The sequence below is a fragment of the Salmo trutta genome, unplaced genomic scaffold (genome assembly GCF_901001165.1).
Source record: "Salmo trutta unplaced genomic scaffold, fSalTru1.1, whole genome shotgun sequence".
Lineage (NCBI taxonomy): Eukaryota > Metazoa > Chordata > Actinopteri > Salmoniformes > Salmonidae > Salmo > Salmo trutta.
The window spans coordinates 301,923-315,595 of NW_021822687.1; the positions used below are offsets into that span (position 1 = coordinate 301,923).

The following is a 13,673-nucleotide window of genomic DNA, read 5'->3' on the forward strand; positions in this document are numbered from 1 at the left end:
CTACCCTCATATCATAACACTACATACAGACATGTCTACCACTAACCTACCCTCATATCATAACACTAACCTACCCTCATATCATAACACTACATACAGACATGTCTACCACTAACCTACCCTCATATCATAACACGAACCTACCCTCATATCATAACACTACATACAGACATGTCTAACACTAACCTACCCTCATATCATAACACTACATACAGACATGTCTAACACTAACCTACCCTCGTCTCATACCACTAACCTACCCTCATATCATACCACTAACCTACCCTCATATCATAACACTACATACAGACATGTCTAACACTATCCTACCCTCATATCATAACACTACATACAGACATGTCTACCACTAACCTACCCTCATATCATAACACTACATACAGACATGTCTAACACTAACCTACCCTCATGTCATAACACTACATACAGACATGTCTACCACTAACCTACCCTCATATCATACCACTAACCTACCCTCATATCATAACACTAACCTGCCCTCATTTCATAACACTACATACAGACATGTCTACCACTAACCTACCCTCATATCATAACACTAACCTACCCTCATATCATAACACTACATACAGACATGTCTAACACTAACCTACCCTCATATCATAACACTACATACAGACATGTCTAACACTAACCTACCCTCGTATCATACCACTAACCTACCCTCATATCATACCACTAACCTACCCTCATATCATAACACTACATACAGACATGTCTAACACTATCCTACCCTCATATCATAACACTACATACAGAGATGTCTAACACTAACCTACCCTCATATCATAACACTACATACAGACATGTCCACAACTAATCTACCCTCATATCATAACACTACATACAGACATGTCTACCACTAACCTACCCTCATATCATAACACTAACCTACCCTCATATCATAACACTAACCTACCCTCATATCATAACACTACATACAGACATGTCTACCACTAACCTACCCTCATATCATAACACTACATACTGACATGTCTACCACTAACCTACCCTCATATCATAACACTAACCTACCCTCATATCATATCACTAACCTACCCCTCATATCATAACACTACATACAGACATGTCTACCACTAACCTACCCTCATATCATAACACTACATACAGACATGTCTACCACTAACCTACCCTCATATCATAACACTAACCTACCCTCATATCATAACACTACATACAGACATGTCTACCACTAACCTACCCTCATATCATAACACGAACCTACCCTCATATCATAACACTACATACAGACATGTCTAACACTAACCTACCCTCATATCATAACACTACATACAGACATGTCTAACACTAACCTACCCTCGTATCATACCACTAACCTACCCTCATATCATAACACTACATACAGACATGTCTAACACTATCCTACCCTCATATCATAACACTACATACAGACATGTCTAACACTAACCTACCCTCATATCATAACACTACATACAGACATGTCTACCACTAACCTACCCTCATATCATAACACTAACCTACCCTCATATCATAACACTACATACAGACATGTCTACCACTAACCTACCCTCATATCATAACACGAACCTACCCTCATATCATAACACTACATACAGACATGTCTAACACTAACCTACCCTCATATCATAACACTACATACAGACATGTCTAACACTAACCTACCCTCGTCTCATACCACTAACCTACCCTCATATCATACCACTAACCTACCCTCATATCATAACACTACATACAGACATGTCTAACACTATCCTACCCTCATATCATAACACTACATACAGACATGTCTAACACTAACCTACCCTCATATCATAACACTACATACAGACATGTCTAACACTAACAAAAATGAGACTCGTACATTCAATTTGTAAAAGTTGACTTACCAAATCCGTTGAGTAATGGTGATGATGGTGATGATGATTGGTATGGTGATGATGATGATTGTGAGATGAAGGTGGTTGTGGTTGGGTCTGGAAGTGCTCTAGTTGTTGTTGTTGATTTTGTGATAGTGGTGGTTGGTGCCGCTGAAAACAGTTGAAACAAGTGGGAAAATGTTTAAGCAAGGTGAGGAGAGGGAGAGAGAGAGAGATGGAGGGAGAGAGTCATAGGGAGAGAGAGAGAAAGAGAGTAGTAGAGAAAGAGAGACAGAGAGAAATGGAGAGAGAAAGAAAGAGAGATAGAAAGAGAGTAATAGAGAGAGAACGAGAGAGAGATAGAAAGAGTGATAGAGAGAAAGAGAGTGAGTGATAGAGAGAGAGAGAAAGAGAGAGATAGAGAGTAATAGAGAGAAAGGGAGATATAGTGTGATAGAGAGAGTGTGATAGAGAGAGTGATAGAGAGAGAGTAGAGACAAAGAGAGTGATAGAGAGATAGAGAGTAATAGAGACAAAGAGAGTGATAGAGAGATAGAGAGTGATAGAGAGAGAGATAGAGAGAAAGAGATTTATAGAGAGAATGCACTCAAACAAAAAGCCCGCAGAGCATTGTATGTCATAAAAATGAAATTATTCTATATCAACATCCCAATTAGAATTTGGACCAAGATATTTGACACTGTAATCCTACCAATAGCTCTTGACGGAAGTGAGGTTTGGGGTCCACTCAATATACTGGATTTTAAAATATGGGACAAACATCCAATTAAAGCCCTACATGCAGAATTCTGTCAGAAAATTCTACAAGTCCAGAAATACACAAACGTATGCATGTTGGGCAGAATTGAGCCGCTTTCCAGTGGTAATGAAAATACAGAAAAGATTAAAAACATGTTGGCTACATCTAAATTCAAGTCTGCAATTTAAATCACTTCAAACCCAAGAGCTGAGCCCAGAAACGAGCCCTCTCAGTCAGCTGGTGTTGGACCTAACCACTGCTTCAAAAGAAAGAATTCCAAAAAACAAAATCATGAACCAATCAAAGGACTCATATTTACAACATTGGAAAAACAAAACCAAATCCCAAAGCCGACTAAATTTCTATCTGGCCCTAAACAGGGAATATGAATTGGCTGATTATCTCTACTCTGTCAGAGATATGAAGCAGAGACAGATCCTTATCAAGTACAGGCTGAGTGACCACCTGGCAGAGACAGATCCTTACCAAGTACAGGCTGAGTGACCACCTGGCAGAGACAGATCCTTACCAAGTACAGGCTGAGTGACCACCTGGCAGAGACAGATCCTTACCAAGTACAGGCTGAGTGACCACCTGGCAGAGACAGATCCTTACCAAGTACAGGCTGAGTGACCACCGATTGGCAATAGAAACCGGCAGACATAAAAAGACATGGCTACCCAAACAGGAGCGTGTATGTGGTCACTGCACGACAGAGGAGGTAGAGACAGAGATGCACTTTCTCCTTTACTGTGATACATTTTCCTCACCAAGAGATTCATTATTCACAGAAATGACTACATTTATTCCCAATGTTAACTTATTAAACCCAGGGGAAAAACTCAAAATACTCATAGGCGAAGGAGCAATGGCTCTTCTTGCAGCCAAATATGTATTTGCCTGCCATAGCCTGAGGGACACTGAATAATAACATCTGCATAGTAAACAGTAACTTACTTATTATTACTATTATTGTTATCACTTTTATTGTTGTTACTATTATTATTGTTGTTGTGATTATCATTCCAAATAGTATGGGTAGTAGGGTGATGGTAATGATAGCAGTTTAATGATGATGGTGGTGGTGGTAGTAGTAGTAGTAATGATGATGGTAGTTGTAGTACTGATGTAATGGTGAAGATGACCGTTATTTAGTTATAAGTTAGTTATAGTTTCATATTCCATGTTTAGCTTTTTATATTTATTCCATTTCGACTACTGACTTTATTTTTGTATTTAATTTTGTATTATTATTTACTACCATTTTATATTATTATATGTTATTGTTTATAATTTTATTACAATGTATATTGTATACATTGTTGCTTTGGCAATATTGACACAATGTTTTTCATGCCAATAAAGCAGCTTGAATTTGAATTAGAGAAAGAGAGTGATAGAGAGATCAAGAGAGAGAAAGAAAGAGAGAGATAGAGAGAAAGAGAGTGATAGAGAGAAAGTGAGTGATAGCTCACCCTATCTCTCTTGTCTCTCTTTCATCAACATCCATCTCTCTCTATCTCTCTTACACTCATCACTCTTTCGTATCTCTCTCTCTCTCCCTCTTTCTCTCTCTCTCTCTCTCTCTGATGACAACTGCAGGTTTCATGATGACATTCATACTGAAACTTGGGGTTTTATATCTTGAACACATGACTGCTTAGTGATACTGAGACAGAGATAGAAACACACAGTTATTACAGAGGAAGTTACAGTGTTCTGGTCCAGTGTCTTTTCACATCACTACAAACACACAGACCCACCCGGCCTCCACTAACACACTGACTAACATACTGTAGTTATAACTAATAGACTGATATAATAGAATGCTATATACTATTTACATGGTCAGACAGTATATAACATAGTTACTGCAGGTGGACAGCATGGGAAGCAGAGGAGGCTGGAGGGAGGAGAAATAGGAGGATCGGCTCATCCTAATGGCTGGAATGGAATAGATAGAACAGTATTGATCCTCAAAGACACACATAGTCTCCATGGTTTCCACGAGTTGATACTTTTCCATCCGTTCCATTCCAGCCATTGGGATGAGCCTCTCCTCCGATATCTCCTCCCACCAGCCACCACTGATGTAAAGAGTTGATCCACTTACCCACAGAGATTATAAATCTAGTGTAGTCTGCAGGTCTCCATCTTCTATCAGATCCACACCAATATGTCCCAGAATCCTCTGGTCTCAGCTCTTTGATGTACACTGTGAAGATGGTCTTCTCACGGTTGTCGAATAGGGAAAACCTGCCCTTGTCTGCCAAGTTGTTCTGTATCCTAGATGTTATCTTATCTTCACATGTTGAAGGACTGTCCCCTTTACAAAATATCTTCTCTTTCTCCTCATTCTCCCGTGGATATTTACACCAGAGACTGACGACCTCCCCAACATGTCCTGTCTTCTTTACAGGTCTGAAGTTCCTCCAATCTGTGAATGACATTAAAAAAACACATGCAATTATTTTGTTACATACAGTAGATATGACTAACTTGTGTGTTTACGTTCACATGTTAAAGAGAAAGAAGAAGTTTATACTCACTTATAAGATCCAGCTTCACCTGTGTGATCAGTGTAATGTAACGTTGTCCTGTCCTACTGGTTTCTACTCCACACCAGTAGGTCCCAGTATCACCTTCAGTCAGGTCACTGATGGTCACTGTGGAGAATCTCTCTCTTCTGTTGTCAGACAGAGAAAATCGTTGTACGGTGTCAGATATTTTGTTGCTGTTGGAGTTCATGGAATTGCAGACGAAGCGATCTTGTTCCTTGCAGAAATACTTGATGCTGTCCTCATGGTCCTCTGGATAGTTACATCTGATGGTAGCTTCTCCTCCCAGAAGGGCCGTCTCTGTGACTGACTTCTCACAGCAGTCATCTGTCAATAGAAACACACAACACAACCTTAGTCTAATACTATAGACTGACTTCTCACAGCAGTCATCTGTCAATAGAAACACACATCACAACCTTAGTCTAATACTATAGACTGACTTCTCACAGCAGTCATCTGTCAATAGAAACACACATCACAACCTTAGTCTAATACTATAGACTGACTTCTCACAGCAGTCATCTGTCAATAGAAACACACATCACAACCTTAGTCTAATACTATAGACTGACTTCATTGACTAGTGGTACTGATCATGTAATAACATATGTAGCTAAATTCATTTTATAAAGTTAAGGTAAAAGTCTCTCACCCTCCTTCACATCCAGCTCTACCTTGGTATAAGTGTCAGGTATAGTAGGTTTGTCCACTCCACACCAGTAGGTCCCTTCATCTTGTCTGGTCAGTTGTCTGATGATCACCTTGAAGTAGTTTCCTCCAGTGATGTCATACAGAGAGAATCTACCTCTGTGCTTCCAGGTGTTCTTCCTCAGAGTAGTTATTTTCTTATCACAACTATAAGTCCACTTTGTTCCCTTACAGAAATATTTCTCATTACTTCTTTCTTCTGTGGAATAATGACAGTAGATGATGACAGTTCCTCCAGAGTATCCTGTCACTTTGAAGGAGCTCAAACAACCTGTCAATCAGACAAGATAATATACATGATAGTAGTCACAAACACAAACAAATTCTTAACAGTTTAAAAAGTCCAACAAAGTTATAAACAAAGCGATATTTAACAAAAATGGATCTGTACACACACACACACACACACACACACACACACACACACACACACACACACACACACACACACACACACACACACACACACACACACACACACACACACACACACACACACACCGTTGTGTTTCCTTATCTGTAGTAGCAGCCTTTATAAGAAGACTAACTGAATGTTATTACATTGTTATAGAGAGTTATAACAAGCTTATTACCTGTCATGAAGGAGAGGAGGATGACTATCAGCAGGATCCTCATCTTGTTGTGTTCTCTCCAGGTTGGTCCAGGTGTCTATAGGTCCTGATATAATGCTGTGTTCTCTCCAGGTTGGTCCAGGTGTCTATAGGTCCTGATATAATGCTGTGTTCTCTCCAGGTTGGTCCAGGTGTCTATAGGTCCTGATATAATGTTGTGTTCTCTCCAGGTTGGTCCAGGTGTCTATAGGTCCTGATATAATGCTGTGTTCTCTCCAGGTTGGTCCAGGTGTCTATAGGTCCTGATATAATGCTGTGTTCTCTCCAGGTTGGTCCAGGTGTCTATAGGTCCTGATATAATGTTGTGTTCTCTCCAGGTTGGTCCAGGTGTCTATAGGTCCTGATATAATGCTGTGTTCTCTCCAGGTTGGTCCAGGTGTCTATAGGTCCTGATATAATGCTGTGTGTCCAAGTCTACAACTCTCTCTGTTCTCTCTCTACTTATAGGAACTTAAATACAAACTTCATGTACTTTATGTACTCTCTCTCTCACACTCACTCTTTCTCTCTCAATCACTCTTTGCACTCTTATAACTATGTACTTCCCTATTTCTGCATCTCTCTCTGTCTCTCTCTCTCTACCAGTTCAAACCCTCCTACCACATGTTATGTCTGATAGCCCCTCCCTCTTCCTCCTTAACCAATAACATCTTTGTTCCTACATCACAGTAGAGAGAGAAGGAGAGTGAGAGAGAGAGAGGGTGAGAGAGAGAGAGAGAGAGAAAATGAGATCAGTGAGAAAAAGAGAGTGAGAGAGGCCTCTATGGATCATAGCAGAGAACCACATGCAGACTGGAGGCTGTCTACAGAGGAGAGAAACAGAGTTATTCTACCACTGGAGGCTGTCTACAGAGGAGAGAAACAGAGTTTTTCTGCCACTGGAGGGTGATCTCCCTCCATCCAGCTCACTCACTCTCCCTCATCTATCCCTCCATCTCAGCACTGTGAGTCTAATGACAGTGGTACATGCTGATGAGACAGGTACTGAGTTTACTGACAGCACCAGTGGAGGCTGGTGAGGGGAGGACTACTTATAGTAATGGCTAGAATGGAACGTATCAAACACATATAAATATACTGCTCAAAAAAATAAAAGATAGTATCAGAGCTAGAGAGACAGACAGATGGACAGACAGCATCACACTGTGACAAGACTTCTGTTGTCCCCAACTGTCATGTTCTCTACAAACAAACAGACGCAGTAGGAAAACACTACTGGTACACTGTAGTAGGAACAGAGGGAAATGGAGAGAGTGGAAGCAACATATAGAAAAAGATGGAGAGAGAGGGAGTGAGAAGGAGAGAGGTGGAAGAGAGAGAGAGTGGGGGAGAGGATAGATGGAGAGAGATTTAAAGAGAGGGAGCTATATATAGAAAAGAAAGAGAGGGGAAAAAGGCGGGGAGAGAGAGAAAGAGAGGGATATGGAGAAATCCCCATTAGGAAAAGGATGCGTGTGGAATGATATACAGATATGTTGCATGTGGAGAACCCTGGGGAGGAACAGGAACAGGAACAGGAACAGGAACAGGAACAGGAACAGGAAAATGGTTTGCTGTGGATCGAAAGTCACAATCAGACCATGTCAATTTACCACAGAGAGCGAGAGAGAGAGAGAAAGAGGAGAGAGAGAGAGAGAGAGAGAAAGAGAGAGAGAGAGAGAGAGAGAGAGAGAGAGAGAGAGAGAGAGAGAGAGAGAGAGAGAGAGAGAGAGAGAGGCAATGTTAATATACTGCTCAAAAAAATAAAGGGAACACTTAAACAACACATCCTAGATCTGAATGAATGAAATAATCTTATTAAATACTTTTTCCTTTACATTGTTGAATGTGCTGACAACAAAATCACACAAAAATAATCAATGGAAATCCAATTTATCAACCCATGGAGGTCTGGATTTGGAGTCACACTCAAAATTAAAGTGGAAAACCACACTACAGGCTGATCCAACTTTGATGTAATGTCCTTAAAACAAGTCAAAATGAGGCTCAGTAGTGTGTGTGGCCTCCACGTGCCTGTATGACCTCCCTACAACGCCTGGGCATGCTCCTGATGAGGTGGCGGATGGTCTCCTGAGGGATCTCCTCCCAGACCTGGACTAAAGCATCCGCCAACTCCTGGACAGTCTGTTGTGTCCCAGATGTGCTCAATTGGATTCAGGTCTGGGGAACGGGCGGGCCAGTCCATAGCGTCAATGCCTTCCTCTTGCAGGAACTGCTGACACACTCCAGCCACATGAGGTCGAGCATTGTCTTGCATTAGGAGGAACCCAGGGCCAACCGCACCAGCATATGGTCTCACAAGGGGTCTGAGGATCTCATCTCGGTACCTAATGGCAGTCAGGCTACCTCTGGCGAGCACATAGAGGGCTGTGCGGCCCCCCAAAGAAATGCCACCCCACACCATGACTGACCCACCGCCAAACCGGTCATGCTGGAGGATGTTGCAGGCAGCAGAACGTTCTCCACAGCGTCTCCAGACTCTGTCACGTCTGTCACATGTGCTCAGTGTGAACCTGCGTTCATCTGTGAAGAGCACAGGGCGCTAGTGGCGAATTTGCCAATCTTGGTGTTCTTTGGCAAATGCCAAACGTCCTGCGTTTGGCATTTGGTGTTCCGTTGTTGCCGTGCTAGTTCCTCGTAACGTTGCCGTTCCTCCCTCGCTGTCTCCACCTGCTTCCATGGCAGGGTCTTGTCCCCTGCCATTACCTCCTCCCAGGTCCAGGACGTCCTCCATTCTTTCCTCTCCCGGGCCCAGGATCCCTGCTCCTCCTGGGCACGCTGCTTGGTCCTTTGGTGGTGGGAGTTTCTGTCACGTTTGTCAAAAGGAGTAGACCAAGTTGCAGCGTGTGTGTTGTTCCACATTTTATTTACACTGTGAAACTTTGCAATACATACACAATAAACTGAATGAACAGAAAACAACAAACCGTGACGCAGAGTAGAAAGAAACACTAACTCAGAAACAATCTCCCACCAACCCAGGTGGAAAAAAACCCTACTTAAGTATGATCTCCAATTAGAGACAACGAGGATCATCCCAAACAAAACCAACATAGAAAAACCAAACTAGAACATGAACATAGAAATAGAAAACATAGAAAAACATCCCTGTCACGACCTGACCTACTCTACCCTAGAAAATGACATCTTTCTATGGTCAGGACGTGAAAAACTAAGTATTATGGCATTACTGTCTTCATTATTATAACAGACAAAATGAAGCCAATATGCTATGACAAACACATAGTTCATATTTACACAAATATTTGCAAAAATATTTGCAAAAACTTTCACAAAATCTGGAGATACAATTTATTTTAACCCCAGATGTTCATATTTTCCATACATTACATTCAATAAAATCACATAAGCTGTTTTAATACAATATGTCAAGGAGGATTTGAAACATGAATGGGATTGGGTTTTCTCATGCATGTCCAAGATGGCGGCTCTGTGGTGACAACCCTTCATCTCTCTACAGGGAGCTTCCCTTCATCCCAGATGGCACCTTGTTCTCTATAGAGCACTGCCTTTGACCAGGGTCCATTTGGGGGAAAGGTAATAGGGTGCCACTTGGGACGCATCCCTTGTATAGATCCTATAGTACTACATTATTTTGGGTAGCTGGGCTGTAGAGTAGATGGCATCTTCTGGAATGTCTTTAGAGAGGTGTAGTATCTTGTAGATTCTACAGTATCTTTGGGTAGCTGGGCTGTAGAGTAGATGGCATCTTCTGGAATGTCTTTAGAGAGGTGTAGTATCTTGTAGATTCTACAGTATCTTTGGGTAGATGGGCTGTAGAATAAATGGAATCATCCTGGGTTCCACTGGCTGTTGGAGGGCTTGATAGCTTGGATTTATATATCTTTGGGAAGTCCACAATAGAATAACATGGCAGGTTAGGATAACTAACGTGGGAGGTTAGTAGAAATAAAATAGCAGGTTAGGAAAATGTACATTGCATTCAGCATAACTAACGTGGCAGGTTAAGAAAATCAGGTTACGGTTAGGAAAAGAGTTGGGTTAGCTAAAATGCTACAAGGAAGCAGCAAGCAGCCATGCAAATAGATATTGAGTGGCCACCAAACTGCCCAATTAGCTGTTAGGTTTCCATACACCCACTAATGTTGCTCTTCCCACTTATTTGTCAACGCCCACTTTCAAACACTCCACGTGTGCAGTTACACATGAATCTGTGGAATACCTGTGGCAGAGCTAGCAGGGTAGGTTGTAGAGGCTTGTCCAGCAGGGTAGGTTGTAGAGAATTGTCCAGCAGGGTAGGTTGTAGAGGCTTGACCAGCAGGGTAGATTGTAGAGGCTTGGTTAGCAGGGTAGGTTGTAGAGGCTTGTCCAGCATGGTAGGTTGTAGAGGCTTGACCAGCAGGGTAGGTTGTAGAGGGTTGGCCAGCAGGGTAGGTTGTAGAGGCTTGTCCAGCAGGGTAGGTTGTAGAGGCTTGTCCAGCAGGGTAGGTTGTAGAGGCTTGACCAGCAGGGTAGGTTGTAGAGGCTTGGTCAGCAGGGTAGGTTGTAGAGGCTTGTCCAGCAGGGTAGGTTGTAGAGGCTTGACCAGCAGGGTAGGTAGTAGAGGCTTGGCCAGCAGGGTAGGTTGTAGAGGCTTGGCCAGCAGGGTAGGTTGTAGAGGCTTGGCCAGCAGGGTAGGTTGTAGAGGCTTGGCCAGCAGGGTAGGTTGTAGAGGCTTGTCCAGCAGGGTAGGTTGTAGAGGCTTGTCCAGCATGGTAGGTTGTAGAGACTTGGCCAGCAGGGTAGGTTGTAGAGGCTTGTCCAGCAGGGTAGGTTGTAGAGTCTTGTCCAGCAGGGTAGGTTGTAGAGGCTTGTCCAGCAGGGTAGGTTGTAGAGGCTTGGCCAGCAGGGTAGGTTGTAGAGGCTTGGCCAGCAGGGTAGGTTGTAGAGGCTTGTCCAGCAGGGTAGGTTGTAGAGGTATTGTCCAGCAGGGTAGGTTGTAGAGGCTTGACCAGCAGGGTAGGTTGAAGAGGCTTGTCCAGCAGGGTAGGTTGTAGAGGCTTGACCAGCTGGGTAGGTTGTAGAGTTGGTAGGTGAGTTTACAGTAGAGTAGACTGAAGAGATGACCACAAGGAGTATGTCTGTCTGTCTGTCTGCCTCTCTGATCTCCTCACACACACAGTCAACCTGCATAGAGAACCAATGACAATTACTACATACATGGTCAATATGGAAAAGATTGGAGGCGCACAGCCAATGTGAGTCAAGGTTCAAACTAAAAAATGTAAATTAAGAACCACATTGTTAATATTGTTTGCAGCAGGTTCTTCATGTTGACAGATTGAGGAATGATAACAGACTACAGTAGAAACCCACTAGAGGATTCTGTAGACTCACACACTCGACCCTTAGATGTTTAGTTTACCACCTCCCTGTCTATCACCTCTACACTACAGGTTGTTATGGACTCACACACACACACACACACACCCTGATATGTCTCACCTCTCCAGTAGGGTCAGGTTGTGTGTTGGAGGAGACTGGTGGTGGTGGTGGTGTTCTCCTGGTTCCTCTCCTCTGTCTGTAGAACAGGAGCAGGACCAGTCCAAACACTGTCACCATGACTACCAGACCAGCACTGGTCCACACCATCAGACCTGACCACAGACAGGAGGAGAGACTTTACAGAGTACTGTATATATCATAGATACCATCAGACCTGACCACAGACAGGAGGAGAGACTTTACAGAGTACTGTATATATCATAGATACCATCAGACCTGACCACAGACAGGAGGAGAGACTTTACAGAGTACTGTATATATCATAGATACCATCAGACCTGACCACAGACAGGAGGAGAGACTTTACAGAGTACTGTATATATCATAGATACCAACAGACCTGACCACAGACAGGAGGAGATACTTTACAGAGTACTGTATATATCATAGACACCATCAGACCTGACCACAGACAGGAGGAGAGACTTTACAGAGTACTGTATATATCATAGATACCATCAGTCCTGACCACAGACAGGTGGAGAGACTTTACAGAGTACTGTATATATCATAGATACCATCAGACCTGACCACAGACAGGAGGAGAGACTTTACAGAGTACTGTATATATCATAGATACCATCAGACCTGACCACAGACAGAAGGAGAGACTTTACAGAGTACTGTATATATCATAGATACCATCAGACCTGACCACAGACAGGAGGAGAGACTTTACAGAGTACTGTATATATCATAGATACCAACAGACCTGACCACAGACAGGAGGAGAGACTTTACAGAGTACTGTATATATCATAGATACCATCAGACCTGACCACAGACAGGAGGAGAGACTTTACAGAGTACTGTATATATCATAGATACCATCAGTCCTGACCACAGACAGGAGGAGAGACTTTACAGAGTACTGCATATATCATAGATACCATCAGACCTGACCACAGACAGGAGGAGAGACTTTACAGAGTACTGTATATATCATAGATACAATCAGACCTGACCACAGACAGGAGGAGGGACTTTACAGAGTACTGTATATATCATAGATACCATCAGACCTGACCACAGACAGGAGGAGAGACTTTACAGAGTACTGTATATATCATAGATACCATCAGACCTGACCACAGACAGGAGGAGAGACTTTACAGAGTACTGTATATATCATAGATACCAACAGACCTGACCACAGACAGGAGGAGAGACTTTACAGAGTACTGTATATATTATAGATACCATCAGACCTGACCACAGACAGGAGGAGAGACTTTACAGAGTACTGTATATATCATAGATACCATCAGACCTGACCACAGACAGGAGGAGATACTTTACAGAGTACTGTATATATCATAGATACCATCAGACCTGACCACAGACAGGAGGAGAGACTTTACAGAGTACTGTATATATCATAGATACCATCAGACCTGACCACAGACAGGAGGAGAGACTTTACAGAGTACTGTATATATCATAGATACCAACAGACCTGACCACAGACAGGAGGAGAGACTTTACAGAGTACTGTATATATCATAGATACCAACAGACCTGACCACAGACAGGAGGAGAGACTTTACAGAGTACTGTATATATCATA

General features: G+C 42.6%; 1 protein-coding gene across 1 annotated transcript in view; it reads right to left on the reverse strand.

Annotated features, from left to right (window-relative positions):
• The window catches only part of LOC115183318 (CMRF35-like molecule 1), an 11,417-nt gene extending 4,782 nt beyond the window's left edge, over nt 1-6,635 (reverse strand). The window contains exons 1-5 of the mRNA XM_029744648.1: nt 6,542-6,635; nt 5,893-6,219; nt 5,229-5,564; nt 4,793-5,116; nt 1,950-2,090 (exon numbers count right to left, since the gene is read on the reverse strand). Of these exons, the coding sequence (XP_029600508.1) occupies nt 1,950-2,090; nt 4,793-5,116; nt 5,229-5,564; nt 5,893-6,219; nt 6,542-6,584 (1,171 nt within the window). The 5' untranslated portion in view covers nt 6,585-6,635. The remainder of the gene's footprint in view (nt 1-1,949; nt 2,091-4,792; nt 5,117-5,228; nt 5,565-5,892; nt 6,220-6,541) is intronic.
• Nucleotides 6,636-13,673: the final 7,038 nt, after the last annotated feature.